We start from the raw sequence: 18,919 nt of genomic DNA, 5'->3' as shown, positions 1-18,919 counted from the left end.
TATATATGGAAATAGCGTGGATTTCCCTTTATTTTTCTATTCACGTATATAAAAAAATCCATATTTTATATTTTATTTCAAGATCCAACATAGACATAGACATTCTAAACTGATGCCATGGCAGTACCTTTACTTTGAAAGTCCCAACTTCCGGATGTGATCTGTCATGCTGAAGTCTCACCATTGAAGTGAAGGGGTGCTGGGTGGGTGCCAGGGGTGGGGGGTAGGTATCCACCAGCTAAATAAGAAGGCTCTCATTGTCTTGCTGCATCATGTTGGGGGTGGGGGCGTGGGGGCGTGGGGGGGGGGATGGTGTGGGATGCACGCTGGATAAAAAGAGTCGGATGACAACGTACAAGACGCACAAGTTCATCAAGGTGTTTATTGTTGACATGGAGTTTGTGGGCAAATAAATAGACGACACGCGAGCGAGTTCTTTGTTAGTGCAAATGTCTTCACAGAGAAAAAAACCCGGAACAAACGGAAAGCTCTTGGGCCGGATGAGCTTTTCCAAGACCAGTTCTGGCGATGACTTGATGACCCGATGAAAGCTTTGGTCAGCACAGATGTTGGGAAAAAATCCAACAAAAAAAACTTCCATTCCATGGAAAATGGTGAAAACACGCCAACACGCTGGTCACACGGCCCAGCGAGTTGAACGGGTGGGAAACAGGAAGAGTCCACCTTTCATCCCAAAAGTGGGAATGATGGAAAACTAAGACAGGTTGTTTTGGCCTTCAGAAGGAGCGAGGGAACCAGCAAACATGGAAACAGAGCCAAATGGAGGGGGGAGCAAAGGGGGCTGGGCTTAAAAGGGCGTTAAGTTAAGGGGGAAGTGGTATGGGGCGGGGTCCGATGAAGGTGGTTACAAAGGGGGCTGGAAAATGGGACCGTAAAAGAAGCAATTTTAGAGTGCTGGGATGGAGGAGAAGCTAAAAGCTGGCTGGTAAAGGAGGTAACTGGGGGGATTGGTTAAAGGTTGGCAGATTAAAGGGGGCGAGGCAGGTAAAGGGGGGGGCTAGTTTTGGGGGCAGGGGCGATACTGGGGGTCCCAGGTGAGGACGTCACATGGCATCGAAATGGAAGCGGTGGGCTTCCTGCCTCTTCTCTCGGTCGTCTGCTTTCTGAGGGAAACAAAAACATATTTTGACATGAAATCTGAACGCTGTCAAATAAAACAAGAAGCACAAAAAACAAAACAGGAAGAAGCTCTTGGAGACTTCCTCCCCAAGGTGATGTATGACGTTTCATCCTGCCCATCGATAGTCGATCTATCAAGGCACCGCAGGCCGATGCTGACGGATGTCCTGCCTGTCCGTTTCCTGCAGGACGCTCCCAAAGATGGAAGGACGGAACATTCTTGAGGGGCAGCGTTCCGAGTCTGGAGGAAAGCATCGCTTTGGCATCTCGGGGCCCAAATCGTCATTAAGCAGCGGCGCATTGATTTGTGTCCATCCGAAGCTTTTCATGACACGCCGTCGGCGGCGGCGGGTGGGGGGCGGGTCTTGGTGTTGTCTCCCCGATGTGGACTAATTACTGCTTTGTCTCAGGTGGGAAGAAGCGACGTTGGTGCCGGGCGCATTAAGAAATGATGGATTGTCTTCCTTAAAGATTCCTTTCCGGTCTGTACGGACGTTAGCATGCTAAGCTAGCGAGTGTCCTCCACTTGACTTTGCTGTTTGGACGACAAATGTCAGCAAGCAAACGCGTGGCAATGCTAAATGCTAAATGACCTGACCTTGTGTCGTCCATGTTGGCTTTGAAAGACTTTGCACGTCGCGTGTATGGTACACGTACACGTGTACATGTACACGCATACACGTACACATGCATGACGGTGGAGTAGTCACGACAGTGCATGATATGCTGAACAAGCCCATGAAGGGGTCAATTTAAGGGGACACGTGAAAGCTGTAGAAGGCGGGGCAAGTGAAGGAGACAGGAGGACGGGGGCACATAAGGGGATAGGCCAAAAGGGGGCGGGTCATGTGGGGGCAGTCAAAGCTGAGAAAATATGGAGGAATGGCGCAAAAGAAGGGCGGCCATTTGGGGACGGGGAAGCATTGCCCCCTTAACCACTTGTATGGGGGTACAGCATGAACGATGAGCATGATCCCGCCCACCTGAAACATTAGCCTACACGATAACACCCACAGAATATTATTATTATGAATATGATGAAGTAATACTGCAATACTGCTCATATTGACACTGACAGGAGTATTAGGCTGCATGTTAAGGCCATAAAAATATGCCCGTTAACGTAATAACATATAATTAGTGCACATATTCACACTGTCACAGCGATGGTTCACACCCCGGGAAGACGCTCCACTCCTCACTCTAATTAGTAATGAATATTTACAATCTTCTTCTTCTTGCTCATCTCACCGCCCACCTTCTTCATTTCTTCACCGACACCATCTTAGCGTTTTTGGATAACTCACACCGGGTCCGTACAAAGGCGGCAATGAGAGAGGACACACATGGACGCGCACACGCACGCACACACACACACGCAGTACGGCAGATGGTTGGGCGAAGACGCCAGCAAGGCGTCAGCGGAGGAGACGGCGTTAGGGACGTGTGCTGCCATGAAAAGAAACCCCCTCCAAAAGCAACACAAAAGTTCCTCTTCAAGCACCTTAATGGTGTCCTGCGTGGTCGTGTCTGTGTCATGTTGGGAGTGTGTGTTCGCCTGCGTGTGCGTGTGTGTGTGTGTGTGTGTGAGCGGGAGGCGTGAAACTAAGCGGCGGTGGCGGCGGCGGCTCCCCGGAGGGCGTATTTATGCGAGTTATGAAGAGCAGATCCGCCATGCTGAAAGGACAGAAGATGCCAATTACTGCTGAACATCCTTCCGGGTCTCGGAGAGAGACGTTAGGGAAGTGTGCGTGTGTGTGTGTGTGTGTGTGTGTGTGTCTCAGCGGGAGGCTCCAAGACTGCCGGATAGGGACAGAGAATCCCATCTGCTGCTACACACACACACACATGGAAAACCCCCACAACGTGTGTGTGTGTGTGTGTGTGCGTGCGTGCGTGCGCGCTGACCTTCTCTTGCCAGTGGAGGATGCCAATGATGACGAGGATGAAGACGCACACGCCGATGAGGGCGATGGCGGTCAGCAGCACGCTGTTACTGGGCGTCAGGTAGAGTTTGGCGCTCCAACTACACACGGACACACACAGACGGAAAAACAACAACCAAACCTGTAAGAGCCAAAATATGTTGTGTTTCCATTGCTGGAAGAATACCAATCATGGGGGCAGGTTGGGGCACGGGTAAAGGGTGGGTGGGCAAAGGTGGTTGGCAAAGGAGGGCAAGTATGAGGGAACAACTAAAGGGGGTCCGTTGAAAGTGGGGAGGTAAAAAGGGCGAGGAAGAGGAAGCAGTTGAAGGGAGCAACTTAAGGGAACAGGTAAAGGGACAGGTGCCTGGGGCTGGCAAGAAGGGGGCGGTCTAAGAGGACAGGTAAAGAAGGGGGCAAGTAAAGGCAGGGGAGGCAAAGGTAGGTGATAGGTAAAGGGGGCGTGGAAAGGGGGCATGTAAAAGTAGGTGATAGGTAAAGGGGGCATGTAAAGGGGGAGTGTAAAGGGGGCATGTAAAGGTAGGTGATGGGTAAAGGGGGCATGTAAAAGTAGTTGATAGGTAAAGGGGGTGTGGAAAGGGGGCATGTAAAGGTAGGTGATACGTAAAGGGGGCATGTAAAGATAGGTGATACGTAAAGGGGGCATGTAAAGGTAGGTGATAGGTAGGTAAAGGGGGCATGTAAAGGGGGAGTGTAAAGGGGGCATGTAAAGGTAGGTGATGGGTAAAGGGGGCATGTAAAGGTAGGTGATAGGTAGGTAAAGGGGGCATGTAAAGGTAGGTGATACGTAAAGGGGGCATGTGATAGGTAGGTAAAGGGGGCATGTAAAGGGGGAGTGTAAAGGGGGCATGTAAAGGGGGAGTGTAAAGGGGGCATGTAAAGGTAGGTGATGGGTAAAGGGGGCATGTAAAAGTAGTTGATAGGTAAAGGGGGCGTGGAAAGGGGGCATGTAAAAGTAGTTGATAGGTAAAGGGGGCATGTAAAGGTAGGTGATGGGTAAAGGGGGCATGTAAGAGTAGTTGATAGGTAAAAGGGGCGTGGAAAGGGGGCATGTAAAGGTAGGTGATAGGTAGGTAAAGGGGGCATGTAAAGGTAGGTGATAGGTAGGTAAAGGGGGCATGTAAAGGTAGGTGATAGGTAGGTAAAGGGGGCATGTAAAGGTAGGTGATAGGTAGGTAAAGGGGGCATGTAAAGGTAGGTGATAGGTAGGTAAAGGGGGCATGTAAAGGTAGGTGATAGGTAGGTAAAGGGGGCATGTAAAGGGGGAGTGTAAAGGGGGCATGTAAAGGTAGGTCATATGTAAAGGGGGCATGTAAAGGTAGGTGATAGGTAGGTAAAGGGGGCATGTAAAGGGGGAGTGTAAAGGGGGCATGTAAAGGTAGGTGATGGGTAAAGGGGGCATGTAAAAGTAGTTGATAGGTAAAGGGGGCGTGGAAAGGTAGGCGATAAGTAAAGGGGGCGTGTAAAGGCGGGTGATGGGCGCATGTAAAGGTAGGCATTAGGTAAAGGGGGCATGTAAAGGTAGGTAAAGGGGGCAAGTAAAGGCGGGTGATGGGTGATGACAGGCATGGGGAGACAGGTAAAGGGGGTCAGCGAGGTGAAGGGGGCAAGGAATGGTGGGCCATGTAAGGTGGTGGGGGGGGGGGGTAAGGAGAAAGGGAGCAGGTAAAGACAAAAGGGCAAGTAAGTCAAGGGGAGGGGGGTGGGGTGGGTGGGTGTTCTGGGGGTGCTTGTTGTGCATTTCGGTCACGTGTATCAGTGACATGCACACACCAGCACAACATGAGATCCCACACTGTGTGTGTGTGTGTGTGTGTGTGCGTGTGTTGACAATCTGTGCCGCTAACTTAAGTGTGTTGTCACTAAGTGGCGCCGCCGCTAGCGGATGGTGTCCATGGCAACAGGCACCTTTTAGGTCTGATGGGGAGAGGAGGAGGGGGCAATTATGACACATCTAGCTGTGCGTGTGTGTGTGTGCGTGTGTGCGTGTGCGTGTGTGTGTACCTGCTGGGTTGGTCGTGCGGGTAGGGGATGACAATGAGCTGAGAGTTGGGAATGATGGCCGTCCATTCCTGCTTCCTGGACTCCTGCGGGGAGAGGAAGGACACGTGAGAGGCGCCCACATGAAAAGCAGGCTCCATCCCGCCGAGGACAACAATCGGGTCGTGTGGTTTCCGCTCGCCACCTGCATGGATCGACACGCCGGCACGTGTGACTCAGCCGGTCTTCCGCCGCCGGGCCTCGTCCAATGACGAGCCAGAGAGGCGGCAGGTCCCGTCGGAGCCGCGATGACAACAATCAAGATGGCGCAGCAGACGGCAGCAACAAAAGGAGGAGGAGCCGGGAGTCCCGTTTATACATGCATGCTGATTTGTTACTGACAACAACATGAACATAACACGGCCCACGACCCCGCCCCAAAAGGCTTCGCTACACAGCTTAAATTACACGTATGCATGCATGCATGCATGTTGGTGCTTTTGTGTCAGTGTAGAATGTGGATGGAACTGGCAAACACAAACAACACCAGTCAAAAATTTAGAGACACTTAAACATTCTGTTGAATGACAACGTGTCCACAAACTTTTGGCAGCTATTGCCATTGAACTAATTGATGAGTATTAATTATTGGAACGTCCCCTTTTGACTTTTTAATCATGTTCTGACAGAAATACGTGTTTCTGAACACCGATCACACTCCACTTTGTAAAACCTGAAAACTCAGTCGGTCCGAATAAGAAAGGGGGTGTCCAAATAAGAAAGGGGGTGTCCAAATAAGAAAGGGGGTGTCCAAATAAGAAAGGGGGGTGTCCAAACCTTTTCCAGCGAGGACTACATTATAGACCAGGGGTGGGCAAACTACGGCCCGGGGGCCGCATGCGGCCCACCAAGCGTTTGAATCCGGCCCGCCAGTTGCTTTCTAAGTATTTCAACTTTTAACATACAAGCTGGCAACATGACTTGCAAGTCGGATTTAAAAAAAAAAAACACAAAAAAAATGTAAAATTCTATTTGGTAATTTGATGTGGTCTGATGTTTAAAGTGCTCCTGAAAAAAGGGACACAAGAACATACAGCTGATAGTACGACACTTTTACAAATAAATTAGACAACTAATACGATGCAGAATGTTAGAATAGAATTATAAGCGTAAAATATTGTGTGTTAAATATATTTTCCGGTGCCCCCCCCGGACAATTTTGTTAACTCAACGCGGCCCACGAGTCAAAAAGTTTGCCCACCCCTGTTATAGACAAATGAAAGAATGGAGAACTGATCTTATTTTTACTACATGCCAAAGGGAAAAAATAAGCCGTGCACCCAAGCAGGGCCCACGGGCTGCACTTTGCACACCCTTGGAGTAAGTAAAAATCACCATCATAATAAAGCAATGATTATTTTCAACTGCATCCCGTGGGAAAACTTTTTTAGAAATATTTTGCAAGCCATAAAAAACTCCATGATGGTTTTAACGGCGTGAAGTTCAAAGTTTTCAATAGGAGATCAGAGCAGATAAAAAACCCCCAACAACATTTGCCTAAGGGGGAAATGTTCGATGGTGGTTTGTAATTTGCTCGCGTCTCTTTAATGGTCGTTTCCTGCCTTCGGGCCAAAAACATTTGACATTAACACGGACGCGGCGCGTGCGCCAGCAATGAGAGCAGCCTCATCATCACTCAACCTTCGCTTAGGTTCTCATAGACGTGGTTCCACCTACAGGAACCGTTTGGTACCCCCACCATCAGCACCTTTGTTGCTATCACGTCATGTGACGGCGTTCATCTTGCTGACACGGATCGGGACTTAATGATCCCAACCATCCCATGCCAAGCTGAACTAATGAATCTACACTCCCTGCCATCACTTCTAATATCAGAAGAGCTTCACAGCTTGGAGACGACTCAGCCGCCGCCGCCGCCTGCGAATGTCTGCGATGTTCAGAAGCGAAAAGTGCCAGCGAGTCCTCCGAGAGGAAGGAAGAAGATGCTCAAAGCCGCTGAAAGTCGCGATGCACGGCGAGTGATTGGGGAAGAAGTGAGGCACTTTGAGCGGCGAAGGGGAATTCCTTCTGGGAACGCAACGGGAAGTAAAATATTTGGACATTCTGGTGGATTTACTGCGGCGGGGAGGCTTGGGATGTAGGACAGGGATGAGCTTTACGTGTGGCCTCCAACAGGAACATCATCAGCCATCTTCATGGCTGCTGGGACATGATTGGAAAAGTCCAAAATGGTGAAGGAAAACATCACCGACGGTGGATTTTCGGATGCGTGGTGGAGATAAATCCCAGCTGCTTTGAAAGCTTGAGCGTGTGGCGACACACTTTCATTAAAACCCAACGATGATGCTCCACAAATACAGCCGTCCTTCGTTTAATTACGCCGTTTGACTCTTTAACGACAGCCACTTGTTTCATGTGATTGTATCATCAGGAGAATGGTCAGAAGAAAATACGTTTTAAGCATCAAAAGGTTCGCGTTTTCTTCTTAAATGGCCGGAATTCTGGAAAAAAACAAGATAGGATTACATGTGGCTTGGCAATCAGTTGCTGTAGAAGTCCAGTGACGTCTCCACTCGACTGGATGCCACCCCCCAACTGAACAAACAAACACCACACCACAAAGAAATCCCTCGCTCTCCGTTGGGGGGGAAAAAAATGGTGGTGCACGACTGATTGGTTCCTGACCAGATGGCGATGAGTTAATTTCCAAAAGTAGGATTCAATGTTAATAAATGGAATCATTTCATAGTTCTTCTAAATATGGGTTTAATATTATTAGAGCCCTCAAGACATGAAGTAACACCCCTACAGTCCTCTTTACATTAGTATTACCCAATATAGTATCAGAGAAAAATCTCTCATGTTGTTTTTTCAGGCCAGCCTACATCCTGTCTACCTTCGCCGTTATAAATGGCGGCTTTAAATGGCTTTAATTAGCCAAGATAGTCACCAAAATAAGAGTAAATAATCAATTTAAAATATAAATGAAAGTCCTGCTCCAACAGTGTAACAGTGAATGTTCCCAAGGGAACTTTATCGATGAATCGCATGTCCCGATCACCGACTGGCAACTACGGTACTGCGTTCACGATTGGAACGCTTCCTCTGCCTTGTATTGGTACTTTAGTTCCTTTGGTTCCAAGATGGCCTCCTTGGTGGAGGGAGAGGATCCAGCTGCTTGATGAACGCAAGCATCGGGAAGGCAAAGCTCCCGGGCGGCGCCGTGGTCAACCTCCCCCGCCTCCTCCTCATTACACGTTTGATGGAGTCCCGGCGGTCCTCGGGGCTGAGGGAAGTCTACTTGGGATAACGGGGCGCATTCATTAGCTTCTTCTGTGGCAGGAAGGAACGAGTCGGGAAGCACGGCAACAACAAAGCGGCATCTTCTTCTTCCTCGCCGCGTTAGACGCTCTCGTAGGCCATCTGCAATTCTAATCAACTCGCTACGAGTCTGGAGGACGGGAGGGCGGATGGGAGGGGGGGTGTCGTGCCTGATATTTAGCGCAAAGGGAAGGAGGGCGTGAAGGAGGGAAGCGACGTAGACGAGTGCGGCGAGAGTTAAGAGAGGCGAGCTGAAGAGAGCTGGCATTTGAGGTAATGTAGTGTGGAAATGCGGCTGATGAACATATTAAGCCTCAATTATTTACCGACATCGCCGTGTTCCACGTGTGAGGACATCGCCACGGCATAGGCGTCATCCGATATCCGCCATCCACATCTTCCGGGATCCTCGTTCTCCATCAGCCATACATTACAACCGTGAGACTTCCTTCCTTTGGAGGACGGTGATGACCCCCCCTTGGTCGGCATCTCTGGCCAGGATCGTACAGTTGAACCCCCCCCCCCCCCAAGTCGGTTCCGTTGGTGACGCCAACCTGTCCAAGTCTTAGCGGAACGTTACGGCACTCGTGCACACTCGTTGCGGTGCACTGGTACGAGCGTCGACGCGGACAAACGCTGTTTGTAAAAAAAGTTCACTCACCATCTCTCCGGGCCTGTGAGGGATGCCGACGACGAGGTGGTCCAGGAAGTTGGCGCTGCGTCCGAGGCCCAGCACGGTGTAGGGCAGCTGGAGGGAGAAGTGGGCGGACTGGCTCAGCTGACCGGCTGCAACGATAGAAGGAACCGTCAAAGACTTTTAGGCATCCCACATCCAACCTCTGCAGCAATCCTGGCACACTCGTGGACAACGGCGAGGCCTGTTCTGGGCGGAACCGGTCCTCGGTTTCAGGGGGTCGGCGATCTTTTCGCAGAGCCGAGAGCTTCTTGCCGTGGGGTGCCATCTTGGACCTCCACGGAGCCGTATGAGAACGCGAGAGAGCAATAACACAACCTCTTGGAAGACTCGCAAGTCACATGACACCCGGGCCCAATACGTAGTTTAACATCGGGGGTGTGGTCACTTCCTCTGCCAGGAGTTTAGACTAACGGCTGTTAGAGGCCCATCAAAAGATGGCCGAAATGTGAGGGATGAGCCCACTTTTGTGACATATTCAAGTAATAAGTGTTTGAAAACGTACACAAAACACGACACAAACACAAAGTGCTCAATGCCAGCAATCATAAAAGATATGTATTTAACACTGAATTATGATTATTGAGTGTATTTTGTTGTGGTGTGTTTATGGTCCTGCCACGGCCTCTTAAACACGATGACCTGAGCAGTTGTAGCGATGAAAAGACACTTCCAGTGTCTAATGTGCAGAATCCGTCATTTATGAGCAGCTGCCCCCCCGCGCCCCCCCACACCCAAAATCCATCGCCTGTGCGCTCTGACACATCGCTGCAATCTGGTCTTTCGTGTTTCAGCGAACGCCGCTGCTGCTGCTGCGTCTCGCCCACGCCACACAACTGTTCCGAGTGCAGCCGACATAAATCAACCTCTACGTGGTAAACAAAGCTGGGGGAGAGAGAGCGAGAGAGCGAGCGAGCGAGAGAGAGAGTGCCTCCAGGCAGCCAACGATCAGAACTAATGTGGATGGACTGCTGGATTGGAGGCTCCTGTTCTCCTCCTCCGCCTCGCTTAAATCTCGCCGTCGCTCGCTTCTTCGTCGGCGTCCACCTCCACACAACTTGGGTCAGGGCGGCTGCACAGCTGGCCCTTTTTCCTGAGCTCCGGGCGGCCACAACGGTTAGCGGCCACTGCTACATCTGCGTCTTCGTGTGAATCGAATTATTCCTCACTCGGCCTCAATGCAAGCAGACCGTAACAACAAGGAAGGTAGCTACCAAAGCTGCTGCTCATCAACAGACACTAGGGAAACATGTCACTATTAGAGCACCATTTCAATAAAAAAATATATTTTAAGATGTGTAGCGAAGCCTGCTCTATTTTTTTAAACAAAGCTCCATATAAAGTCGATATATTGATCTACTGTACATCCACGACATGGCGTATCGAGGCGCGTCCTCCTGGCCTGAACTGATGGTGAAGGTCTTTAGCCCGCTAGCTTCACACTGGAGGGGACCACCACCACACCGCACCTGAGGGACTGGGGCTATTTAGTCGGATGCTGCTCCATCTGGCTTGGCCTCAGTGTGTTGTGGACCAAGAGAGGCTGGAGGCTGGATTAGTGTCTGCCGAGCGCTGAAAGAATACAGAGAATGTGTCCACAGTTGGGGGGAAGTTGGGGGGAGCCATCTCACAACATGGGGACGCTGGCACGGTGGTGGCAATTAGGGGGGCCGGCAGTTGACAGTCCATCCCTGAGACGGCAAAGTCGACGCGAAGCGTTTGTGTGTCGGTGAGAGTTTGTATTTACCGGCTTTGGTTTTCCGGCAAAGAAACGAGATGCATATGAGCATCATTATGTTTATGTTGGTGAAGATCAGGGGTGCTCACACTTTTTCAGCATGCGAGCTACTTTTAAAATGACCGAGTCAAAATGATCTACCCACTACAAAAATGCAAAACATCTATTTATTTTCAAATGTATTGAGGATTATTTGTACGTACAATGTATGTTGATGTACCTTACATAACCAAATGAGCCAATATTGCAAAACACACATAATTAACTATTAACATTTTTTGTAATTACCTGAGTTTACTTTGATGACTTGCACTGAATTGAACCAGCCAGGGATGCATAGTCCGGACAGTAGCTGCTGATAGCCAGCCTCAAGCACACTTCCAAATGTTTATCAGTCATGGATAATATCCGTATCATAATATCCGTATAATATTCCATATCCGTATGGAAGTGATATGTTTTTTGCCTTTTTACTTGGTCCAGCTCCTTCACTCATTTTAGTGACCATAAACTTTAGCGAGGGCTTAAAATCTGACGCAATTCGCCGACTAGCTTAGCACTTTGCATCGTTGTTTACGCATGAGCGGTGACCTAAAGGTCAAAATTCAGTTGTCATCTGACTGGTTGTCCTGTATGTCAATCAAGTAACGGGGATGGATGATAGGCTGACATCGTAAGTTCTGCTGCACTTAGAGACGTTGTTTGATTTGATTGGTCGCCCGAAGGGCAACATTCAGTTGTCATCTGAATGGCTGCCCTGTATATCAATCAAGTGACGGCATTGATGCTGGGATGATATTTTTTTAATGTCACGCCGCGATCGACCAGCGATCGACCAGTACCACCTCCGCGATCGACCGGTAGATCGCGATCGACTTAATGAGCACCCCTGGTGAAGATGATCCCAAATGTGGCAATACTACTGGAAGCCGTATACTTTAAACAGGTTGATGAGACAATGAAGAATGTTGTAAGCCGCCAAAGTGAGCTACGGCCTCAAACGTCTGGATGGAAGTACATAAACATATAAACACACGGTTGCTTTGTGGAGGAAGCAGACACGACATGTGTTGACGACCACTTCAAAAGTGAAAGGGAAAAAAAACGTATCAGGCAAGATTCGCAGCACCGGTCGCTATAGAAACCATAGAAACCGTCTGCTCTCCCGATGGAGATAAAGAGGAGCAAACTGTAGACGAGGAGGGGGCGGAGTCATGAGGGACGGGTGCCAGCTGTCTGTGCGGCATCACCAGCGCACGGCTCCAGAATTGGGCGTGGTCACTCGGATGATTCCGTTGACTTCCCTTTTTAAACCTGATCCCCTTCCTGACATTGTTGGTACACTGGCTGGGAATCGAACTCCATTACGGCACAAAGCCGTACATTTCCTGGACTTTCAACGCCGTTTTCAGCTACCGTCCAGCTTTGATAGCGATGGGTGATAGGTGAGAACTTACTGGTTTTGTAGACTTTCATGGGCATGTTAGGAATGGCATTTACCCCGCCCACAAAATTCACAAAAGTCGGATTGGGAAAAAAATAAACGCTGGATTTCCAACCAAATCCTGCGTCCCAAACGCTCGTACAGGCCCGGTCTTACGGCCGGTCTACATGCAAAATGTCACCAAGAGGTGATCTTTGATTAGAGACTGGCCACAGAGTACTTGTCTTGCTTGTAGAGTTAACCTCGAACTTGGGCGGTTTGGGAAAATCCTCGAGAGGCCAAGTTTCCAGAATACCAAAGCCTGGCTTCACCAAAGTAGAAAACAGCCATGTTGGTTATGCCGTAATGCAATAAAGTCATACGCAAAGACACAAGCAGCACGTTGACACCAGCCAAAGATCCTCTAAATGACAGGATGGATTCCAAATGGTCTACCGCAGATGTCTATCTGATTCAAGGACGGTCTGAGTTGTCCCGTGAGCTACCAACTGTAAAGGAACCTCGCAGGGTGGAGTTTCTGAGAGTTTCTCCAGTCTAATGCTTGGCCAACGAGAGCCATGATCATAAAAGTGCAAAAGGAAATGGTCCAATGACAGGTTTGGAAGTTTATGAGCGATGAACAGAACGAGCGTCAAAGACATTTCCCCCTCTTGGGTCTTATCAGAGAGCATTTTAAGTCCAATTAATGAGTCACTGAATCGTTCAAGAGCGCAGCTTTATCTTTCTTCCTCCCTGCAAACAAAACAGAAGCAGAGCTGAGGTTCAAGTCTGGGGAAAGATAACCGGATGTCCTGGGACTAAAACGCCGTCCCAGAAGACGCACTTCTATGGGGGGAAGGGGGCACGGACGGACAGACGACAAAAGTGGCAGGTAAAACGAGCATCGTTGTGATTTATGGCGTCTATAAAGCAGCGCCGTGGGGGGCTAAGATTACGGGCTTAAGTGAAAAGACGACGGGTATGAGTTAGAGGACGGGCACGCCATTACGAGGACGTAAAAACGAGGTTGAGGAGGTTGATCAATAACAACTTCCTCGTCAGTTCCCCCTCCATCTTTACCGCTTTAGCCGCTTTAGCTCATTGGCCGCCCACATGGCATCAGTTTTTCGACCGAAACAAATGCTACCATTCTGGTTCTCCAACCATCCTGGTTCCCTCTGTCAAGACCCGAACTGACCCGACTCTTCTTGTTCAAAACACATTGTTGCAAGTGAAGAAAAGCTTTGGCAGACGTTATTTGGCAGTGACGCCGGAATAAACGGAAAGATGCTTTTAGTAAGCCCTCATGGGGCCACGCCATTTTGATTATGATGCTAACAATACCCGGCTTCAATTCTCAAATATGACGCCAAACAGACTTGTTTGATACTATGACATGCATTTGATATAATGTTAGGTGCTCCTACAGAATCAATAATCTTCAAATTCAGGGAATAACAAAACGACGGCACTACTCAAATGACTAACAGGAGACCACAAGAGCGGAGAGACCACCGGTATCAACCAAATATCTTTGCTTCAACATGCAACTCTTGTTAGTCTGAGGACTAATTTGATTCCTGAGTCAAAGGTTATCCACCTCATCTAACAAGATCCTGTTGAAAGATACTAAAGCGTCCTCAAAGAGCTTCCAGCCTCTTTTTAAGGCCCTCACCCCAAAAACGCTAGTCAAAGATCATCTATATGACAGGAGCGTGCTGCCGTTTTTAGTATACTTCCAGAAATGCCCATCAAAGATCATGTATATGATAAGATTGCTCTGCGGTTCTAGGACCTACTTCCAAGCCAATTTTGGATATTTGTCCTGGACATGGAAAGACATGGAAGTCAATTTTGGATATTTGTCCGAGACATGGAAAGACATGGAATTTTAGCATCATCATGGACATAAGAAGTCCTACTTTGTGATGAAAGACAGTACAGTCATGTATCTTTTACAATCTATTCTCCAATGAGCCAACTTGGACCCACCAGGTACAGGTAGGGGTACAGGGACAGGTACAGGGACCCGTAGGTGGTTAGCCAACCCACCACTCGTGACAATGGAAGCCTGGTAAACCTCCTGTATTCACCTGGCTCCATGACCTTCACTCTACTGCGACCCCATCGGTTTGGCTCGCAGACTGCGTTTGGGTCGGTTGGAGGATTACCAGGATTTTCTAAACCGAGTCTAAAACCAAGGAAGGTGGATTAAGGGTTTTGAGACTTTATATTTGGTGTCCATTCCAGGATTTTTATTTGATTTCTGGCATTTTCCTTACGGTACACCTGGCAACTCAGTCCAGTTGGATGTTTATTAAACATGTTTTTGTTTGCATGTTGTTTCCTTTGTTGCTCGTGACGGCTTCTTTAGCGAGCGTTCTCTGCTAAAACCACCAGGACGGCGGAGCGAGTTTGAGGGCGGAGGGCTTGGGGGAGCTCTGATGTAGACAAGTGCGCTCGTGGGGAGGAGAATCAATGTTGAGCTTTCTGCACTCTGTCCAATTAGCCTAATGAGTTGTGGGGATTATACCAGCTCACACGATCACACGGCGCACGTACGTGCACGCCGCGCATTGTACATGCATGCCTGACCTTTGCAAAATAGAAAACAGAAAAACATCCGTACCTGCATCAGTCAACCGCATGCATATTTAGCAGGCATTTTTTACAGTGGTGGACAACTTGAAGGCTGATTCCAACGTAGGACTGACCTGCTGGTTGAACTGCTGGTTTGTTACACCTTTTGTGCTGAGTCATGCTTTGCTCTCAGACATAGAAGTTCATCTCCAAGGTCCCCAATGATAAAAAACAGACATTTTAATGACGATCAAACAGTAATGTGTGACCAGAGAACTTGTTTATGAGCACCGAATGGAAGAAAATCAAGAAATCATTTGCTTCCACCTGACATTGTGGATGAAAAACCTCCTTCCTCATCGGCATGATAGCGCCCCCGACCCACCCCTCGCTTGATAAGCCCACCCTGTATATATGCTAGAAAATGCAGGCTTCGCTACACAACTGAAAATGAAAGGGTGTCAGTTAGCTACAGAAGTGGGAGTTGTAGCTTTGATTACTTTGTTTTTCTTCAGTGAATAGGCGAACCTAACATGATGCTGACGTTAAAATATGAGGATGGTTATCCCTCGTTTATCACCGTTAACCGGTTCCAGGTTCCACTGTGATGGGTGAGTTTCCACATCAAAATTAATAAATTGATTACTTGCATCGTTATGTTTGCGTTTCCAAATACGGTTATTACCATTATTAGAGCCTCACAGTCATGAAATAACACCCCTATGGTCATGTTTACACGTTGCATTGCATCACATTGCATCCTGTTCATAGGCTACGTGTGCGATCACTGCAGGGACACGAGAGACGGCCGCTGGAGGAGAAGGCATGTTGGCCGGCCGATCCATGCACGCTAACATCACATCTCATAACTTTACTGATGCCTATGACTAAGCCATTATTTATTTGTGATTACTTTTCATCAGGAAGGACTGTATATTGTTTACATGTTAGCTCACATAGCTAGGCTAATGTAGGCTAGTGTGGATAAAGTACCCAATAGCGCCTTCCCAAAAGCACGTTTAAAGTGTCTAAATTCCAGCATCAGGGCTAACCACGCTGCCAAAACAATGCGACGCACCTCTGACGCCAAATTGTTTCCCAAACATTCTAATATGGAGCTCGCTGATCCACCATCAAGCTTGCATCCGGGGGCTTTTGGTGCCTGCGGTGCCATGGACTAAGATTACCTCCGCTGGAGTTGCCATGATGATGAAATGTGCTGGCTGTCACAGACGCAGCACCGCCGCATCCATCCTACCTGCTGGAGAAGACAACACGCGCACGCTAATGGAGGCACGACTAGAATGCATAACGTCTGATCACATCACGTTCCCCGCCTTCCTCTTTGCTCTCCGTCCGGGAGGTCAAGGGCAAATGAAGCTCCTCGGTGGAGACACCATGATGGTGTGCACGTGCGGCTGCGTGCTTGTGTGCGAGCATGCGTTCCATCAGTGCTCCTCTCTTACAGTCTCGCTGGCGGTCCCCAGAGCTACCAACTCCAGTATAAACACACTTTAAATCAGTGCACACACGCACACACACACACACACACGCACACACACACACACACACACACACACAGCTCCCTGGCAGCATTTTGCTGCTGTTAAATGAGGAGTCGGGGGAACGGTGCTGGCAAAGCCGTGGGCTACTCAGCTCTCGTCCTCCTCATCATCGCCGCGTGCGTGCTCTCCAGTGGAACGCGCACCGCAAACACAACGCCGCATTACAACAGCTAGCCACCGATGCTAGGCAACTACACCCTTCTCCGTGGGTGGGGTCCTCCACGCTGGAAGGATTGATGCCCTCTTCTTTGACTGATGAGTAGAGGGATTCATTCCTGAGTTCTTTTCCAGTAACAATAACCCATCCTGCTATTACTGCAGACTCTTCATTATAGTTATTATTTGCACAGAGCGGAAACAAATACAGTTGGGGCCACCCCCCAAACCACAGGAAATGGATTTTCCCAAACTCTGTTGATTCCAAATCTTTTCATTTTGCCTCCAAACGATACTGAAGGCACTTTTCTTTACTTTTCTTAAGCTGCTGGAGGCAGGTGAGGCCGTCCCACGGCAAGAGACCTCGGCTCAAAGAGCAGCAAAGGAGCACATTTGGCTTTTTCTTTATTTTTTGTCCTGTCCTTTGTATTATCTTCAAATACTTCAAATACCAATACTGTACTGCAAAAAGGCTAGCCAAAGATTGTCTGTGTGACAAGAGCGCGATGGTGTTATCAGGAATGGGGCTGCAAAGACCTCAGTGACTCCCCAGCGTTGAACTGCAAGCTGAGCCGTTCTGATGTCATCAACGTGCTGCCCTTGGCCCGCAGGACACCGTTTGAATAACCCTGCTCTAACAACACAAACAACACTAATTATGGATGTGACCTCTTTGAGGCAGACTTCTGTCTCAAAGTCAACCTTCCCATTGACACCCCCAACGAGGATGGTGCCCCCCCCCAGCGTGTCCTCCAACATGAGTAATACAAGACGACGAACACAGAGGCTATATTTATCCCTGCCCCCCAAAGCCGCTGCCAGTGCCTCATGTCCTCATGGCGGAGTGTAAACGTCAGCGAGGTTAACAGCAGCTAACGTGGCACCGCGCTATTGTCCTCCGCGTCTCATCCCGTCCATCATATCCTATCGTCTTATTAACGTGTGACGGCGGGTCGGCGTGCGGGATGTGATGGCGGCGATGATGGCCGTGTCTCCCATAGCACGGATGGCGACGGGCCTTGGCGAGAACATGGGCAGAGCTAGGAAAGGGGCCGTCACAGGAAGTCAAGGAGGAGGAGACTTCCACTTCCCTCCTCCATGAGGATGACAACTCACGGCTGATCCAACTTCCCGGATGCGGCCTCTGTCTCCAAAGACGAGCGAGGAAATAAGAAAGCAGGCGCTTTCAGGCAACTGAGAGCGTGGAAGGAGACTTCAGAGGGGACTTTAAACGGAGGAAGTGGGCCCAACAGGAAGTAAGACTGTACTGTATCACGCCGTAGACGCCTGCGGGCTCCACTTTTGATTGATGGAACTGAAGTCCAATCCTGACAAGAAGTACTTTGTTTTTTCGTTATCGTTTTCGACGTACCTGCAGTGAAGAACATTCCTGCTCTGCGGAAACTCGGAAGAAGACATTCATTCATTCATTCATTTTCTACCGCTTTTTCCTCACGAGGGTCGCGGGGGGTGCTGGAGCCTATCCCAGCTGTCTTCGGGCGAGAGGCGGGGTACACCCTGGACTGGTCGCCAGCCAATCACAGGGCACATATAGACAAACAACCATTCACACTCACATTCATACCTATGGACAATTTGGAGTCGCCAATTAACCTAGCATGTTTTTGGAATGTGGGAGGAAACCGGAGTACCGGAGAAAACCCACGCATGCACGGGGAGAACATGCAAACTCCACACAGAGATGGCCGAGGGCGGGGACCGAACCCTGGTCTCCTAGCTGTGAGGTCTGCGCACTAACCACCAGACCGCCGTGCCGCCCACCGGAAGAAGACACTGTCCTCTAAAACGGAGTAGAATCCACTCCAAGGAGACCTTTTGCTTGGATTTACATTTTCCCTCGTGGCTATTTTCGTCAATGTCAACCGGTGGACTCACAGAAGACGAGAAAAGTGTAAATGTTAGCTTTGCTAGCAAGTCAGGATGCACGTGGTCTGGTGGGGAGGTTCGGAGGCCCTATGGTTTTCTCTCCTTCCTGTGACAGGCGGCTTTGTGTGCCGCATCTTCTCGCTTGGCCCTGCTACCGATACGCCTTAAGGCACCAAAACCAACAAACAAAAATCAATAGCTACTTTCCCCCAATCTGGATTTCCCCATCCCCGCCAAACGTGCTCCCGAGCGAACCCTCAGGGGTCCGAGACCTTGGCGACGTCGCGAGGAGGCAGGGAGCGACTGACCTGAGGCGTTCTTCAACTTGCCGGTGGAGTCCAGCGTGGTGTACATGACATACGGGCCCGGCTGGTTCACACCAAACGGCTGCAAGACACAAACGGGAAACATGACAGAATTAAAGACTGTACGGTTGCTGTTGAAAGACCCCTGGTGTCGTACTTCCAC

The 18,919-nt window shown here is 49.3% G+C and overlaps 1 protein-coding gene across 1 annotated transcript in view; it reads right to left on the bottom strand.

Annotated features, from left to right (window-relative positions):
- Positions 1-356: 356 nt before the first annotated feature.
- itfg1 (integrin alpha FG-GAP repeat containing 1) overlaps positions 357-18,919 on the bottom strand; it is a 111,268-nt gene continuing 92,705 nt past the window's right edge. Inside the window, exons 14-18 of the mRNA XM_058089432.1 lie at positions 18,760-18,838; positions 9,070-9,194; positions 5,091-5,173; positions 3,049-3,166; positions 357-1,124 (exon numbers count right to left, since the gene is read on the bottom strand). Of these exons, the coding sequence (XP_057945415.1) occupies positions 1,065-1,124; positions 3,049-3,166; positions 5,091-5,173; positions 9,070-9,194; positions 18,760-18,838 (465 nt within the window). The 3' untranslated portion in view covers positions 357-1,064. The remainder of the gene's footprint in view (positions 1,125-3,048; positions 3,167-5,090; positions 5,174-9,069; positions 9,195-18,759; positions 18,839-18,919) is intronic.

Source organism: Doryrhamphus excisus, chromosome 12, assembly GCF_030265055.1.
Source record: "Doryrhamphus excisus isolate RoL2022-K1 chromosome 12, RoL_Dexc_1.0, whole genome shotgun sequence".
In the NCBI taxonomy this organism is placed as follows: Eukaryota; Metazoa; Chordata; class Actinopteri; order Syngnathiformes; family Syngnathidae; genus Doryrhamphus; species Doryrhamphus excisus.
Note: the sequence above shows the minus strand (reverse complement) of the source record. Positions and strands in the feature narration are given on the sequence as shown.